Source organism: Vigna radiata, unplaced genomic scaffold (genome assembly GCF_000741045.1).
Source record: "Vigna radiata var. radiata cultivar VC1973A unplaced genomic scaffold, Vradiata_ver6 scaffold_398, whole genome shotgun sequence".
NCBI classification, from domain to species: Eukaryota; Viridiplantae; Streptophyta; class Magnoliopsida; order Fabales; family Fabaceae; genus Vigna; species Vigna radiata.
Window position 1 is genome coordinate 23,505 of NW_014542620.1, and position 18,331 is coordinate 41,835.

At 32.4% G+C, this 18,331-nt stretch overlaps 1 protein-coding gene across 8 annotated transcripts; it reads left to right on the top strand.

Annotated features, from left to right (window-relative positions):
- Positions 1 to 1,446: 1,446 nt before the first annotated feature.
- LOC106780489 (protein MEI2-like 4) lies at positions 1,447 to 9,883 on the top strand. Of its 8 annotated transcripts, none has more exons than XM_022776995.1 (15): positions 1,447 to 1,948; positions 2,777 to 2,949; positions 3,197 to 3,248; positions 4,187 to 4,516; positions 4,843 to 5,258; positions 5,366 to 5,524; positions 5,708 to 5,824; positions 5,911 to 6,059; positions 6,316 to 6,398; positions 6,480 to 6,881; positions 7,329 to 7,959; positions 8,284 to 8,368; positions 8,465 to 8,533; positions 8,638 to 8,817; positions 9,172 to 9,883. In XM_022776995.1, exons 2-15 carry the CDS (start codon positions 2,872 to 2,874, stop codon positions 9,334 to 9,336), a joined length of 2,916 nt encoding a protein of 971 aa, XP_022632716.1. In that variant the 5' UTR covers positions 1,447 to 1,948; positions 2,777 to 2,871; the 3' UTR covers positions 9,337 to 9,883. The 8 variants fall into 8 exon arrangements, with proteins under 8 accessions (XP_022632716.1, XP_022632717.1, XP_014524262.1 ...); XM_022776996.1 differs by having other exon boundaries at positions 2,801 to 2,949; XM_014668776.2 differs by having other exon boundaries at positions 1,447 to 1,918.
- Positions 9,884 to 18,331: the final 8,448 nt, after the last annotated feature.

Consider the following 18,331-nt stretch of genomic DNA (forward strand, 5'->3'; position numbering starts at 1 on the left):
TAATATCTATAATTTTTCACATTATATTATGTTTTAACTTATCGACATGTTTGACTCAAATAACTTGAATACAATATTTAATTTATTAGATAAATAATATAAACATATTATTAAATACTTAAAATATAAAAGAAAAGTTATTTGTTAAAGATTTAAAATTTATTTAGTTTTTTCGTCATTATAAAGTTAGGATATAATAATAATATATTATTATTATTTACTATTAATATTATTATGTTTATTATTTTGTATTTGCATATAACTTTTAAGTTTATAAAATGGTAGTGGTAAAAGCACTAATATTGAAGTTTCCTCTGAATTTTATATTTTACAATATATCACAAGTTCAAATCTGAGTCATGAATGCTCATTAATGCAGAGAGGGAAAGAGAAAGATTGGTAAGGATAATAGAGACGTGTAAGGTATTTTTGAAATAAAAGAGAATATTGAAGAAATGTAGAGTATTTTTGGAATAAAAAAAGATAGCAGGGAGGTGCAGAGCACTTGGGAGTAGTGGAGGGAGCAACACCTATAAATGAATCGAGTTGAGTTAGTACACTAAGTGACCAACCCGTAGTGGATTGGACCGAATCGAGCCGATTTATCCATTTTGACAGCTCTAATTTTATTAAACATTCGTTAAAAATATCTATTTAACATCTCCGTATATCCATAAATTCAAAGTTTTATTTTATCCCTCTCTACTAAAATTTTGCGATTCATAGAAACAATAATAACAAGAGAATTGAATAAAGGGCCTGTAAAAATTAAATAATAATCATTTTTATTTTACAATTTAGAAAACAAAATGTTATTTATTTAAAATCAGGAAAATAGATCACCCAATGCATTGATTAAACAACACAAATAAAATAAAACCACGAAACAATAAAACATAGGTATATGAAGACAAATTATTATATTATTAACGGTTTTACTATCAACAGCAAAACAAACAGTTCAGTTTTTAATAATAAAAAAAGAGAACAGTTCCCTCTTTTTTCATCAGTTTCAAAATTAGAATGTAACAAATTTGGTTCCAATATAATATATTATAAACAACATTTTAAAATGCACATATTTGAAGTTAATAAATTATTTATTGTTCGCAAAACAACATCTCAGAAGATAGCATTTATGGAAGAAAATATAGAAAAAAAAATACTGTAATAAAAGTAAAAATTAGTAAATATAATGTATAGAATTTTACAAATCTCATTTCCCAATTTAAGACCAATGGACAGACTTTCATCTGATATAAAAAGAGAGGTTTCAACTTTCATCTTGTTGTTTTTCACTGGAAAATATAAATAATAAATAAATAAATAAAAATTAAAGATTGTTGTTATTACAACTTCCACACTATCTCTATGCCTATTTATTCTCCTTCCACATTTCTAGTTTTCAATTTTAATTATTATTTTTTAATAATTTTTTTCCTGTATTTTTCATTTCAAAGCCAACTAACACCCTTTCCTTTCTCTTTCTCTGTCAGAAGACTAAAAAACACCTCTGTTGTTGCGTTGTCTGTTTTTTCTCTCCAAACCAGAGAGCGACGCCGGCGAGCCTTCCTCGCCGGTAATTCGCTCGGAGTTTTCCGCAACCTCCATTTCCCCGGTCGCACCTTCGAATTGGGGTTAATTTTTTTGCGGCTCCATTTGAAGGAGCCATTTCTGCATAATTATTCGTGGTTTTTCTTTTTCTCAGCGTCTTAGATTGCAATGCAGAGGAAAGGAGGTTCCTGTTGCGGGGGGGAGCGTGGGATCTCTTGTTTCTGAAATTCCTGTGCTCTGGCGCGTTTGAGAGATTCGGTTTTTTGTCTGTTTCTCTTTGTTCTGGATGAGGAGTGTGGGGAATTTTGTGGAGCAGGGGATTTTGGAGTTTCTCTGCTAGCGAGGCTGGGTTCCAATCCAGAAGGTGCAAATCTGTTTTGTTAAAAATATCATGGTTTGTGTTTTTTTGTTTTTTCTTTTTTTGTTTGGGGGGATGAGCAGTTTTTTCTCTTTTGTTGAAGTAGTTGTTATGAAGTATACCGTGAGATGAGAATTTCTTTGGTGTTCATGTTTTTGATCTGTTGGTGTTTTCAGATTATCGCTTCTCTGAAATTTTGGTTTTATCTCTTGATCTGTTAATGTTTGAGGCTTTCGCTGTGAAATTCCTTCTCCATATGTGTAATTTTGTGGCAGAATATCTGGAGTACTGCAAACTTAAGCTTGACTTTCTTTTTTTTTTCTGTATTTTTTTTTTGAAATATAAAGGGAGAGCTGTTGTTACAGGTAAATGATTTTTTTTTTTGTGTTAGTTTCCATGGATGGTTTTGGTTTTGGTTTTGGTTTTTTTTTTTTTTTTTTTTTTTTTTTTTTTTTTTTTTTTTTTTTTTTTTTTTTTTCTTTTGGCCAACAAATGGCCAAACTGTGTTAGGTCGTTGGTAGGTAAGCAGAGAGTTTTTTTCTTTTCCTAGTACCATCCTGTGTTCTCCTTCCTTTTGGTAGTGTTTAGTTGAAGATGCAACTATTTGTGCCTTAGTTTTGTACTATTTTTTTTTTTTTAAATTTTACAATTGAATATAGGTGGTGCTTCTGGTAGGGTTTTCAGTAGTCCATTTTCCCACTCTTTTCTTTATTTGTTCAGGGGTGAAAGAGGGTGGTGATGTTGGTAAGTTGTAATTGTGATGATACATGATATTCTATGGGTCGGAGTTTTTCTTTCTGCCAGTAGCAGTTATTTTTTATAGGGTTGCCATGTTCATTGTTATCTGTCCTTTCCTTTGTCTAGGGAATGACCTTGAACTTCACGCAGGATGACCTGGGATAGAGCCTAACAAAGCTAGCAAGGGAGGAGGCTTTCAGTATTTTCTGGACAGCTACAGGATGCCTTCTGAAATAATGGAGAAGAGGGGTGTGTCTGCCTCATCCCACTTTTTGGATGACATTTCCTATGCTTCTGAGGTAGTTACTATGCTAACTGCCTCATCGTGTTTTTTAAAATTTTGTAACAACGCCTCAGGTTAATTTTTATACGAAGTTTATAACCGTTTCGTCATCGTTTTAAGGATGATCAGTTCCGTGAACATTTTACAGCCCAAGACTTCAGTTTTCTTATGATAAGAAAAAGACTTCAGTTTTCTCATTATGTTATAAATTTGTCTTGTTCTCCATGGCCTTGACGCTAAACATGTGTTTAACTTTTGGGCAGAAGAGTATTGGATTACGGAAGCCAAAATCTATTCATGACCATTTTCTACAGGGTGAGGCCAATCAACTAATTGTTGTTATTTGTTCAAAACGGTTTATTTGTTCTGCTGGTTTAGCTGTCTGTCAATTGCATCATTAATGCACCAAATAGATTTGCGAAGCGATAGTTAATGAGTAAACTCTTTTATGCTCCAGTTTAGAAATTGGCTATTAACTATCATTGAGTTTGTACATGTTAATTTTTGAAGAATCTTTAAGTATATATTTCTGTTCTATATCATGTCTCAACTCAAATGCAGCTGTACATTTCAAAGCAATATTTCTCCCATTTTCTGTTTCAATTTCTTTTTAAGTGTTCCGTTTGCATTCAGAATAAATGATTGCTAATGTTGCTAGCAAGTATCTTTAGTTCGAACCAATGTCTTAAATTCCCAAACTTCTATATTATATGGGGATTGGTGATAATAATTATTGATTTGTCTTTTCTTAACCCTTACAGTTCTCACTTTTTTGCTGAAAACAATATGTAGTTTTTTGGCTTGTCCTGGAATAATGAATATCACTCACCAACATTGCAAACACTTTTAAGTTTTAAAAAGTAATTGACATTGGCATCATCTAAAATTAATATTTTTTATTCTTTTTATGATAGCAATCTAATTGCTGCAAACTTTAATAAATTAATGTCTTTTATTGAATGCATAAATTAAATACCTCGGTCTTGCAACATTTTGATTATGTATAGCTGGGACAATTAATGCTAATCATGAATTTGGATTCTGTGCTCTGCTGGATTTGAAGGTTAATGCGATTTTGACATTAATTTTATTACGAATTTACTGTTTTATTATTTTTCTAAGTAATAATTATGTAATATCTGTGTATTTATGTTTGTTTGCTTGTTCTTCATTAATAAGCAAATCATCTATCTACTGGATATGTCACTAGTTTCTGTTTCTGGATATAGTAATATCTATCTTTAAATTTTCAGGCAAGAGTGAAATGGCGGCATCACCTGGCTCTATTTTGAATACTTCATCACCCCGTTCAACAAATGCAAAATCTGGCTTGCCAATCTCTCATACTACTCTATCTGGGGAAATTACAGGAGACCTACATTTTGGCAGAGAAGCAGGCACTATAGAGATGCTGAAGGATTCCACGGAGTCCCTTAATTATACTAAGAGGTCATGGTCTAATGTGCATAGGCAGCCAGCATCTAGCTCATATGGTCTAATTGGCAGCAAGCTTGTCACCAATGCTACCTCACGTGAAAGTAGTCTATTTTCAAGCTCTCTGTCTGAGGTGTTTAACCAAAAGAGTAAGAATTTGTTTCAAGGATGTTAAGATGGTTTGCATGCATGTATTATGTGTCTTGTAGCATTGTCTAGGTCTGATTTCTTTTACTCTTTGTAATACTTTATGTACAAGTTTCTATTTACATTCATTTGCATGCCATCTATTGCAATTTATCATAGCAGAATATGTGCATGTTATCTTTTGTGAAGTAGCACAACAAGTAGGGCACCTCCCTCACCAAATCCCACTAAAATATGAATCTAAGAAAATTATCTAGTTGTTATAGATTTTGTTATTTTACTTCAGTTCAGATGATATCCTCATGTTATAATGTATATCTTAATGCAGTGAGGTTATTGGGGAATGGAGTGCCATCTGGTCAACCCATTACTGTGGGTTCCCTTCCTAGGGAAGAACCACATAAATCTCTAGGAGAAATTGAGGCTGACACTATTGGAAATCTCCTTCCAGATGAAGATGACCTTTTTTCTGGAGTCACTAACGAGTTAGGATGCAGTACTCGGGCTAGAATGAATGATGATTTTGAAGATTTTGATTTGTTCAGCAGCAGTGGAGGCATGGAATTGGAAGGAGATGATGAACTTCTAATTTCTGGAAAGGGAACCAGTTTCATTTATGAAGATCCTGATTACTTTGGAGCCTCTAAAGGAAAAATTCCTTTTGGTGAACAATCTTCTAGAACACTTTTTGTTAGAAACATCAATAGCAATGTTGAAGATTCTGAACTTAAGGCTCTCTTTGAGGTGAACCTTTATTTATTTATTGTGGCTGCTATCTTAAGATTTTCACAAAGCATTTCATACCACTAAAGATGGAATGTAAAAATGGACTATTTTGTTTGTTCTGGCAGCAATATGGAGACATTCGAACCATATACACTGCCTGCAAGCATCGTGGGTTTGTTATGATTTCATATTATGATCTAAGGGCAGCACAAAATGCAATGAAGGCACTTCAAAATAGGTCATTGAGATTTAGGAAACTAGATATACATTACTCAATTCCAAAGGTAATGATGTTATTAACCTCATCTATGCATAATTCCTTTTCCCTTGTTTCATTTGGGTAAAGTTTATATTTCCCTTGTTCATCTTAATATTTATTTTACAGGCATAGGTTTTACTTGCTCAATTGCTTGTGTGTATCTTTGATGATTTGCTTATAGATATATCTTTATTTGATGACATATCAGGGCAATGCTCCAGAGAAAGATATTGGCCATGGTACACTTATGATATCTGATCTTGATTCATCTGTTTTGAATGATGAACTTAAACAAATATTTGGGTTTTATGGAGAAATTAGAGATGTGAGTTGTTCTTGTTGGTTTTCATCTATTTTTTTGTGAGTTTTGTAATGATACAAGCATCTTAAACATTATCTGTGTAACTGCAGATCTATGAATATCCTCAATTGAATCATGTCAAATTTATGGAATTTTATGATGTTCGAGCTGCAGAAGCTTCTCTTCGTGCATTGAATGGGATCTGCTTTGCTGGGAAGCACATTAAGCTTGAGCCTGGCCATCCCATGATTGCAACATGGTGGCTACCGCTTCTCCTTTATTTCTTAATTTAATTTTCTTATCTAAATATATTGACTTTTACAATTGTTTTCTACTTTAAAAAGGTGTCAATCTTAACCAATGTATTGTTTATGAGGTCTTATTTTGAATCTCCATATTTATTCTCGTCACCTTTAATAGTATTATCTACTTTTAGAGGTTGATAAAGGGTATAGTTGGAACCACCATGATGCAAAGATAACATCTTGACAATTGTTGAAACCTTGCTTTTGTAGTATGATGCAGCAGTCTCAGAAGGGACAAGATGAACCTGATCTTGGTCATAGTCTCAGTGACAACATTTCCTTAAGACATAAGGGTATGATTTTGTCTGAATTCACTTGTCTATTTTTCCTAATAAAGCTAATACGGTCTTGGTCTCACTAGACATAACTTACAGCAGGAGTGTCATCTGGATTTATTGCATCTGCTGGCAGCTTGGAAAATGGATATAATCAAGGATTTCATTCTGCAGCACAGCTACCTGCTTTCATTGATAACTCACTATTTAATATGAATTCTAACATTCACAAGACCGCAAGAGGGGCATCTACTGGAAAAGTATCTGGTATTTTTGAGGCCAGTAACACTATTGATGCTATGAAATTTGCATCTGTTTCGAGGTTCCACCCTCATTCTTTACCTGAATATCGCGATAGTTTAGCTAATGGCAGTCCTTACAACTATTCAAGTACCATTAACATGGCTGCCAATATTGGAAATGGATCAACGGAATCATCTGAGAGCAGGAAAATTCAGGGAATAAACTCAACTGGGAACCTAGCAGAGTTTAATGCAGGAGGTAAGTTTAACGTGCTAAGAAAATCTCTTGTTAATGCTTTCCTTTATTTACTACAGTTTTGAAATGTTTCTTTGTGTGTAGAAAATTGTGATAAGGGACCAATTTGTTGCAAAGGTTGAACTTGTTGTTCACATTTGATGGCATCCTAGGAATTACAACGTTATAACAATGAGCTTGACTGTTAATTCTCGGATTTTCAATATTTTCGTTGTTTTAATAAGACCCAAAAATACTCAAGAGTCAAAATATTGATCCAGGTGAATTTAGACTTGCCTGTGATTTAAGCAGTCCAATTTGATTATTGATCTTGAAGCCAGTTTTTATATCACCTTGTAAGTGGTAGAAGATGCTGGGAAATTGTACACTCAACCAATATCAAATATGAATTCAATAGTTCTATATTTGAATGGTGGTATGTGAAATCTTTGTTTTATTTTGAATATCCAGGAAATGGAAACTGCTCCAATCATGGACTTTATCATATGTGGAATGGCTCCAACTTGCATCAACAACCTCCTTCAAATGCCATGCTTTGGCAGAAAACACCATCCTTTGTTAATGGTGCCGGTTCTCCATGTCTTCCACAGATACCCAGCTTTCCTAGAACACCTCCCCATGTGCTGAGAGCATCACATATAGATCATCAAGTGGGATCAGCACCCGTTGTTACAGCCTCACCCTGGGAAAGACAACATTCTTACTTGGGAGAGTCACCTGATGGTTCTGGTTTTAGATTGGGTTCTGTGGGAAGTCCCGGCTTTCATGGTAGCTGGCAGATGCATCCTCCTGCTTCACACAACATATTTTCTCATGTTAGTGGGAATGGTACAGAATTGACATCAAATAATGGGCAGGGCTCTCCTAAGCAGTTATCACATGTTTTACCTGGGAGACTTCCCATGAATTTGGTTTCTAAATTTGATTCTAGCAATGAACGCATGAGAAACCTCTATCCTCGAAGAAATGAACCAAACACTAACAACAATGCAGATAAGAAACAATATGAACTTGACCTAGGTCGCATATTGCGTGGGGATGACAGCCGAACAACGCTCATGATAAAGAATATTCCCAACAAGTATGCCATTATCTCCCTATCTTTTTTTTAAAATTTTGCTGCTTATGTTGTTATCACTTCTTGCTTATCTTACCAAGGAAAATTATTATCAGTTACATTGGAAATTGCTTATTTGGTTTGTCCCCTTCTAATTTTGGTGCATTAGCCATAGAAATGCCGTTCCTCTTTTGCTTGCTTACACGCCTGTGATTTTTTGCATGTAGCCTTAATATTGATCAATTGGTTTTCCATGATTTAACAAATTTTACAAAGATTGAAGCATATCTATTCTTTTGCACTGGTCTTTCTGTTTCTCCTTTTATATTTGTTTAAATATTTTGGCAGGTATACTTCGAAGATGCTTCTTGCTGCCATTGATGAACAATGTCGAGGAACATATGATTTTTTGTATTTGCCAATTGATTTCAAGGCAAGTATTTTCCTGGAGTTGCTAGTTGCTTGACTCTTTCCCTAAATGTAGCAAATCATAAATGTGTTTCTAAGTAAATTCTATTAATTGTTGCAGAACAAATGTAATGTTGGCTATGCATTCATCAATATGATTGATCCTGGTCAAATTATTCCATTCCACAAGGTTGTTTGGAAATCCATATGTAATCCTAATTTGATTTAATTATCTGGGATATGAATTCTGTGTTTATCTGTTTATATGTTTAATAGATAAGGAATATTGTGCAGGCCTTTAATGGGAAAAAATGGGAGAAGTTCAACAGTGAAAAGGTAGCAGTACTCGCATATGCCCGAATTCAAGGAAAAGCTGCTCTCATTGCTCATTTTCAGAATTCAAGCCTGATGAATGAAGATAAACGTTGCCGCCCTATTCTTTTCCATACAGATGGCCCAAATGCTGGCGATCCGGTAAATCAGCTTGTTCTTTAGATGTAACTATTTCCTGATGTTTCCATTAATATATTAGTTGCTTATTCAAGTAAACTGGGTGTTAATTAGGGGCTTTCTCACGTCAAAACTTATGGTCTGATATTTAATGTTAACATGCATTGGGTGTGGCAAGAAAGTTTTTTGAAGGAATACTTCACTGATGACTTCAATGGCTATAAAAAGCAATCTATTGTTTCGACTGTTTCTAGCATTAAATGCCTTTAACAAACTGGGATAAGGATATATAGAAGGCTTGCTACCTAATTGTACTAATGTGTTTTCTGCTGACATGGTATACCCCTGAGGCAAGATTAATCTAATCTGTCGCTGCAGGAGCCTTTCCCATTGGGTAACAATATTAGAGTGAGGCCTGGGAAATCTCGCGCAAATGGTAGTGAGGAGAATCGAAGCCAAGGGAATCCTTCATCTTTTGCAAGTGGTGAAGAGTCTGGGAATGGAATGGAATCATCTTCGATCTCTTCAAAAAACTCTGACTGATTTTCCTCATGCACTAACAGTTCAATGTTGCCTGTCATGTCAACTCCAAGACTGTATATTTACATTTTTCTTTTTGTTCGATTGGGCGAGGAGTTGGAGCTGGTCGGAAAGGGAGGGGGCTCACAATTTTTTCCTATAGAGGAGCCTTGCAAAGAGTTTTTGGATGATGAGGTACATAACCAGAATGAAGCCACTGGTTCTAGTGTTTTCGTTATTTTCCTAAAATTTTGCATGGAGTACTGCTACCATCTCACAAGTTTCGAGAATGGCTAAACTGAAGCTTAAAATTTTGGCTGGCTGTGAATGGACAATATGACAATTTGCAGTTCCCTTGAGATAATAAGCATCATTGCGGGTTTCTTGGGTACTTGCTGGTTTTGTTTTCACTGTTTAATGTTCATATGTAATTTTGTTTCCCTATATTCCCAGGCATTCGTGTCCTTATGGGATTTCTGTCCATATGATCATATGATGGAGTTGAGGGAACACATTTAAATGCGAACATTCTTCGATGGTAGTCGTTCGGATATTGCTGTTTCGGTTCTTATTTCTGCATTCTTTCGTCAGTGCTTACAAAAATGCTTAACTCAGCCTTAGTTACATATACTAGTAGCAATTACTTTCATATTAAAGATTCCTCAGTCAGAAAAAAGAAAGTTGAGCATACATAAACTGTTTAAATTTTTTTTTTCTAAATTAAATCAATATATACGTTTAACTTTTGAAGAAGTTAAATAAAAAAATTTCTATAAGTTAAATGTATTGACTATGCATATTTTTCGAAGTTTGATGATTACAAGGTCTTATCTGAACGTCTTTTTGATGAAGAAAACTATTTTTACAATAGTATTTTCAGAATGACATACGTTGGCATTTATTTGTACGGAAGTGACTGGTGGTGAGCTTTATGATCATGACTTCCAGCAGTACGTTGTCTGCAATAAGACTTGATGAAATGATATATGTTCTGTATATAGATATTTGGCTTTTCTTACCATGACAGTGACAGATCCTTCTTCTGCTAAGTTTAGTTTGGATGATGAGAAAGTAAAAGATTAAAAATTATTTAGATCAATTAAAAATTATAAAAATAAGTAAAAGAAAAAATGATTTAATTTATTATTTATTATTATTATAAAATAAAAAAAAGTATTTTTACGTGTTAGAATTTTTGCATCAATTAGATAATTAGATATAAGATGAATTTAAAAAGTAGGTTGATTTTATCATTTTTAAAGTTTATTTTTTAAAATAGTGAGTCCTCCAAATCTTTTTAACAAACTTTTTTATTTATTGAATATATTTAATTATTCTGTAACTAGTCATTATCAAATTATGAATATATACTACCATGTTGCATTCTTTATATCATCATTAATATATTATTTCAAGTATGAACATGTATTTTTTATTTTTGTTTTGATCTGTTTCTACCAGAGAGAAGTCCATTCCAAAAGTAGTTAACAACTCCTGTGTCAGCGCAGTTCGCACAAACTTTACGGGTTTCTTCATTTTGGGTGATCGGGGAGATGATAGGGAGTGATCAAATAGATTTGAAAAGATTTAAAGTAATTTTTTTCCTGTTGTTTATTTGAGTGAATTTGGAGGTAATTGAGTGTGAATTTAGAAGTAAAATTTGTGAAAATTACTGTAGGATTTAATTGATGTGACAGATTTAAAAAATTTATTTAATTGGTAGAAAATTAAGATTATCAAAATGTCTCTAGTTATTAAAATAATATAAAATATTATTTATTAATATTATATTTAATTGTAAAAATGTCTATAAAGAGTAAAAAATTAAAAATAATTATTAAAATTAATTTTTAAAAAGTAAAAAAATTATAATTTAATAAAATGAATTTATTTTTAAATGTAGTATTTTTTGTAAGAATTTATTTGTTATAGAAAGTGAGATTGATTAATTTGTTTCTAATATTGTACAAAAATTTTAATATACATGTAATTGATATCTTCTACATTTTATTTCCACTTATTTTTTTTTTATATTTCTTATTATATATTTCTATCAGTAATTGTATTTTTACATATATATTGTTAATTTCTACCATATATGGGTGAGCATCATTTCACAAAATTAAGTAATTTATTTAATTAATATACTACTATATATAATTGCATGCTACATCCATACATGATTGATAGCATAAGATATTGTATATTAATATCTATCACCAATTTCAGATATCAGCTTATGAGCTCTGTCAAGCAAAAAAACAAGCAAAAGCTTGGACACTATATAAAGGACAATGATATTTTAACAACTTTTTTTTAACAAATTTTTGACAACAGGAAATGTGTCACTATTTTATTGATCTGTTTGAATTTATTCTAAAAAAAATATTTGAAACGGACCAATCACAAACTGCCACGTATGCGTTGTTAAAGGACATTGATATTTTAACAACTCTTTTTTAACAACTTTTTGACAACAGGACACGTGTCACTATTTTATTAGTCTGTTTGAATTTATTCTAAAAAAATATTTGAAACGGACCAATCACAAACTGTCACGTATGCGTTGTCAAAAAATTGTCAGAAAAAAGTTGTTAAAAAGACTTTTTCCCTATATAAATGCTTCACATCCCTTGTAACAGAAACACATATGCATTCCCACTTATGCCACCCAACTTTCTTCAGCAAACCACGATTCCAAACCACCTCTCCTGCTTCCATAGCTGCATCCAAGAATTCTTTATCTCCAGAAACCTGTGGATTCCAGAAACATTAAACTTTTGCACCTCCCCAAACCATTATAAAGTTCTCATTTGAGAAAACATATGTTAACAAGTGAATTAAAGTTATCTATGCATAATAACCCTAGCTACTTTGACAAGTGTAATCTTGGAGCTCCATGACACCTTAGTCTCTGTCCTCGTCTCTTCAACCTGCAAGTTCTACTAAACCTTCTTCACCTTTTCTATCCTTAATTGAATCTCGCTCAACTCAACCCTTTTTCTCTTCCAAATTTCCATAACGAAAAGCTCTGAAGAACAACCAAAATTACTTAGAAAAACTACATCGAACATGGGTTCTAATCCCATGTCTGCATTGACTTCCACAAAGCCTATAGCACTCCCAACCCAAGACCAAGATGGCCAAGACTCACCTTCATCAAAAGCTCTTCTCTCGTTCAACACAGATTCTTCAGACTCTTCTTCTCCCTCTTCATCTTCCTCTTCCCACAAAGCCCTCTTCATCATTCCCATCTTCATCACTTGCATTGCCTTATCAACATCCTTCGCCTTCACCTTTCTCTACTTCTCTTCAAACCCACCAACACCATCAATCTCTTCTCTCCTCGCTTGCCCTCTCTCCAAACTCAACCGCCCCGTTGTCCTATTAGTTTCCTCAGATGGGTTTCGATTCGGTTACCAATTCAAAGTTCCAACACCCCACATTTCTCGTTTGATCGCTAACGGGACCGAAGCAGAAGTAGGTTTGATTCTGGTTTTTCCCTTTCTCACTTTCCCTAACCATTATTACCATCGCCACCGGTTAGGGGTGCTCATATTTGAACCACCACCTTCATGCTCTCTTCTCTGCATATTGTTATCTGGGCATCCTCCAGCTTCGTGCAGTGCTTCAATGGTCGTCGCATCGTCATTGCATCCTCCAAATCACGAACACCTTTGTCGCTACTTCAATGAGCATCACATGGTCGCTCCATCCTCCATCATCACGGACAACTTCGTCCACTGCTTCAACCATCATTGCATGCGCGCTGCTTCCTCCAACATCACAGATCATGGCACTTCCACCACCAACGTTCCAACGACAAGCTGCAACCAGCACCTACGTCACATGCCTACACCACCATCGTTGCAACCTCCACCATCCTCAAACATCAACGCGCCATAACCACCAAGCCACCAAGCAGGAACGAAAAATGAGAATTGGAACTGAATACAACTTGTATGGACCGTATACAAGCTGCAACGTCCACAGTTGAATCCTTCGTAACCGAATACACAGCTGGGAATCAAATACACCAACGTCGCTGCAATGGCGGAACAAAATACGCAACATGCGAATCGAATACGCTTTCTTGTCTTCTTCTTCAGACGCTTGTAACTGAATACAGCGTGTTGGAACCGAATACGGTTTCACTTCTTCGTCTTCTCCAGCGTCTTCTCCACCTTGGCAGCTCCTGTTCTTCATCAACCACTTCATTCTTCATCCTTTGCTGCCCTTCAACCTCATCTTCTTCATCTACCACGAACCTGTAACCTAAAAAATAACAAAGAGTTTCCTAAACAACTACAATCGTACCTTTGCTTTCTCTCTTTCTCCGCACTCAATGCACCTTCGTTCACACTTTCACACAAAGCTCCTTCGTTCACACTTGCTTTTTTTAAAATGGTTAGAATCTATTCATATTTGTAATAGAATCAAATATATTAAGCTACGAAGGTTGCAGTGTAATTAAATATTTATCCAGGGGCACATGAGACTTTCTGGTTTGGATCCCTCCAAATCTCATCTCCTCAGTGTGTCATTAAAAAGGTGTCAATCCCACAAATTCAGCTGCAATCCTTCTGTGCAAATCGCTATAAGTGAACACGCGATTCCCTTCTATTCATCGCTTTCGAAACTGCGTAAACAGTAGTTCACCCTCAAGTGAACACAACAGTATGACACCTTTCAAGAGGCAACACTTTTAACAATGACACCTTTCAATTAAGGAAAAAGTTCTTTTAACAACACTTTTTTAACAACTTTTTGACAACGCATATGTGGCAGCTTGTGATTGGTCTGTTTTAAATATTTTTTAAAACATAAATTCAAATAGACCAATAAAGTGATGACACGTGTACCGTTGTAAAAAAAGTTGTCAAAAAGTGTTGTCAAAATATCATGATCCTTCAATTAATGCGCACAACGTAACATACTTTTTTTTTTTCACGAGATTTTAAAAAAGAATATTTTAATAAGTTAAAATTAATTTATATACAAATTAGAAAGTAAAAATTTAAATAAAACAATTTTAAAAACTATAAATTGACTTATACATAAACAAAATATATTTTATAAAAATGATATTTTAAATTTTTCTTCTTCTAATATTTTCTCTCAAATATTTATGATAAAATTCATGTTTTTGGATTATTGACCATATGTAAAAAATAACCGTCATTTAAATAAGTTTAGATATCTTTTTAGCTATATAAAAGTAAAGACTGATATTAAAAAAAAAGTTGGTACAGAAAATGCGGATTGCATAATTTTTTGGTATAAAAATCTTAATATCATCGATGAATATTTAAGAACTATTGTGATAAAAGTTAATGAAAGTTTTTAAGTAGTTATCCTTATTAAGGAAGTATATATATGATGTAAGATTAGGAAACTCTACTTAGTTTATATTAGGATTTAAGAGAGGCTGAAAAAGGAAAAAAAAAAGATAGAGTGGGAAGAGATTGGAAGAGAAGATCAGAAAATTTTACCTTTATTATTTATTATGTGAAGTTTTTAGAAAATATTTTAATTTCAAATTTATTGATATAACATTGTTGGAATCAATTATAACATTTAAGATATTTTATTACATTTATTGAAAATTATGAGAAGAAAGTACATTTAAATTATATTTATTCTTTATTCCTAAGCAATATAAAACTATTAATAATATCAAAACAAAACCTCACTTAAGTCTTAAGAACAAAGGTCAGGCTTTAAACTTACATTTTCATTAACTAACCTTAAATCAGTGTTAAAATAACAAAGTTGATGTCAATTGCCGTATTTAAAATATTATTCACTTTGAATATTCAAACTCTATCATAATTTTGTTTTAAAAAAATGTATATAAGAATTAAGGAAAAAATAAATATTTCAATTATCCTTAACCTTAATTCTTATATTTAAGATATGTGAGATTTTTATTGAAAAAAAAAAGCAAAATTATTATTAGGAAGATTATAAAACTTTTACGTTTTTTCTATAAACTTGGTCACCTTCTTTTTAAAGTAAGTTCTTTTTTTTTTTTCTATAAATCTTTTTAATTTTTTTTAGCTTGTATTGCGAGTGCTATAGATTTTTAGTTTGTGTTACGGTGGTTTGGATTATTTTCCTCTCGGTTATTAGTCTTTAGGTGTGTTTTAACTTATTTTCTATAAGATTATTTTTTCTTATAATTTTGAGCCAAGGGGAATTGAATTCTTTTAGAAGTATTTAAGTTTAACTTTGAAATTTGAACTTTTGTTGACTAACGAATTATATAGTTACTCTTATAATTGATTGTGACTTTTTTTTTTTTTTTTTGTACATATTAAGGTATTTTGTTTATGGTTTTGCATGGACATATTTTGTATTAGTTGTAATTTGTTGTAATTAGATATCATTTTGTATGAATTTGGGTGTTACTTGATAATGTGATTGAGATTCTATTTGATGAAAGAATTGTGTTTTACATATAAAATTGGATGGGATAGATAATTTGAGATTAGAAATTTATTCTTTTGTAAATTTATCCATATTTTTATTTCTACATCATTGAACGGAAAAGGATTCACTTAATTAATCTGGTTTATAGAAAAGATGACCAATTTCAAATTTAATTTATTCAACAATGAAGAATTCATAAAATTCACATTGTGAATGAGATTTGAACGAAACTCAACCCAAGATTAATTGAAAATTAAATCAAATAAATTTAGTCAATGAATTTTAATTCATATGTGAAATTGTCTTAAATATAAAATGAGTCATGATTGATTTAAAATAATGATATATTAATTATTTTATGATAAAAAGATGTTATGATGAAAAAGAAAATGTAAATATGATTAATGAATTCAAATTACCTATATTATAATCTGACAACTTACCACAGTTATATTTACTATGAACAAATCGACAATAATTATTGTATTGAAATATTGATGTGTAGTAAATGTTGAATTATATTTTCAATTTCTAATCATGATACTTAATAAAAATTATGTAAAATTTACCATAATATTAAAGAGTTTATAAGCTTTGTCAAAGAGAAGTCACACTACACAAAACATCTATATACCATATAAACTATTAAGAGTGCCACATTTTTATAAAAATGTTCATTCTATTACAAAGCTCCACTACTACCTTACACCAAGGCCTGCTCACACATAGAAAGCGGTCATAGTAAGTTAACAATATTTGATCCCATCATATATTATAAAATCATAATATTTAAAAATAAATATCAATTCAGACATTATACATATAACATATATTCTCAATGAATTAGACCTTATAATTCTAACATAGCCTATGTTACACTCAATTCCAAAATATTTAAACATTGAGTCGAATACTCGTAAAGTCATGTAACCACGAAATAAAATGTCATGACCGTTCCAAATTTACTAGGTCTAAATCTCTCATGATAAGATTAATTTACTTATAACAACGCTAAAAGAAGGGTCCCTTGCCTCAAATTCTGCTATAGGAATTCTGCTATAGGAATCTCCTTAAACTTTCACCACCTAATACTCGATATGCATAATATTATACTAATCAATATGAAAGTCCTCCTTATGAAAGACCATATTCATACAATGCACCCAGCATCTCTATACCAGTCATTTTATTGCTTCAATATACTTTCAACCTCTCAAAACCATAATGATTTCATTGCATTAGTAACCCACATTTAAAATTTCCAAATTTGAAACATACTTATTGTGCAACAATAATAGGCTCGCTTAGCAAATTCACTTACTCCCTAGTGAGTTACCATTAGGGATGTACTTACTCAACGAATAGGTGACTCACCCTACAAGTCAAGCTTTGGAAATAAAAACATATAAATTTGACCAACGAGGTAAGACTCGCTCAGGGACCAAACCTACCTACCCTCTTTGCCATTTTCAAAATTTACTGTCACTCAGTAACTCATTCACTCGGCTAACTACTTAAGCTTTAGGAGCTTGTTTAAATCAAGCGCGCCTAGTGAAAGGTCCTGAATCACTCCTTGATCCTATTTTGAATGCTCGCTCAATGGAGGTTTGACTTGCCCAACAGGTTTTCATAAAATTAGAAATGAAATCTACATATCATATTATTAGAAGCCAACAATACAAACTCATATATCCACCCTCAAATTTCACTAATCAGATGCCAAACTTAACTTACCATGTTCAACATACAATATCTAAATCAAACAATTTACAATTGAACAATCCAACATTTCATCAAATATCAACATACACATAGGTGAATAAGATAAATCAAATTATAAAAATATTACTAGTTTCACTTATGTGATATTAAAAACCCTTTAATTAAAATGTGCTCCTTAGAGCTCTATTCCTTATAGGATTATTTAACAATATAATTAAAATTCCAATAAAAAATCTAAACATATTGAAATGTGGGAGAAACACTAATAATAGGTGAGGAATTTTTTTTTAATTCTTTCGTAAATCAAAACTTAATAACTATTGCAGGGGTTAAACAGTCTGCAATAGTTGTTAAACTTGTGAGTTTTTAATAAAGCGTTTTAGGAAAAATTTTTAAAAAGGGGAAATAATAACACAAGTATTTTTATACTGGTTCACTCAACCTTAGATTCTTCTATTTTCTCTTAAGACATCTTAAGGGGTTTCACTAATCTTTTTCAAAGATTAAAAATGAGCACAAACCGCTCCTGATATACATCGAGTATTTTCAATCATTCTTGGTTCCCAAGTATTATCATCTACTCCTAGTTTCTCTAGTCAACCTGACTAGTCTGAGTTAAACCACTCCTAATATACAAGTATTATAAACTACCTTTGGTTTCCTTAGACAATTGTCTAGAACGTTTAACTCAATTGAGTTAAATAATACAAGTGTTTGATGCACGTTCAAGCTTCATGCTAGAGGAACTCCTTTAAAAAACAAACAACTGTGGAATGAAGTTAAGAGAGTTGGATGATGGTGCATTGAAAATGTTTGATGTTTTAAATGAGTGAAATGATGAGTGTTTGGAATCTCTAAGCTTAGT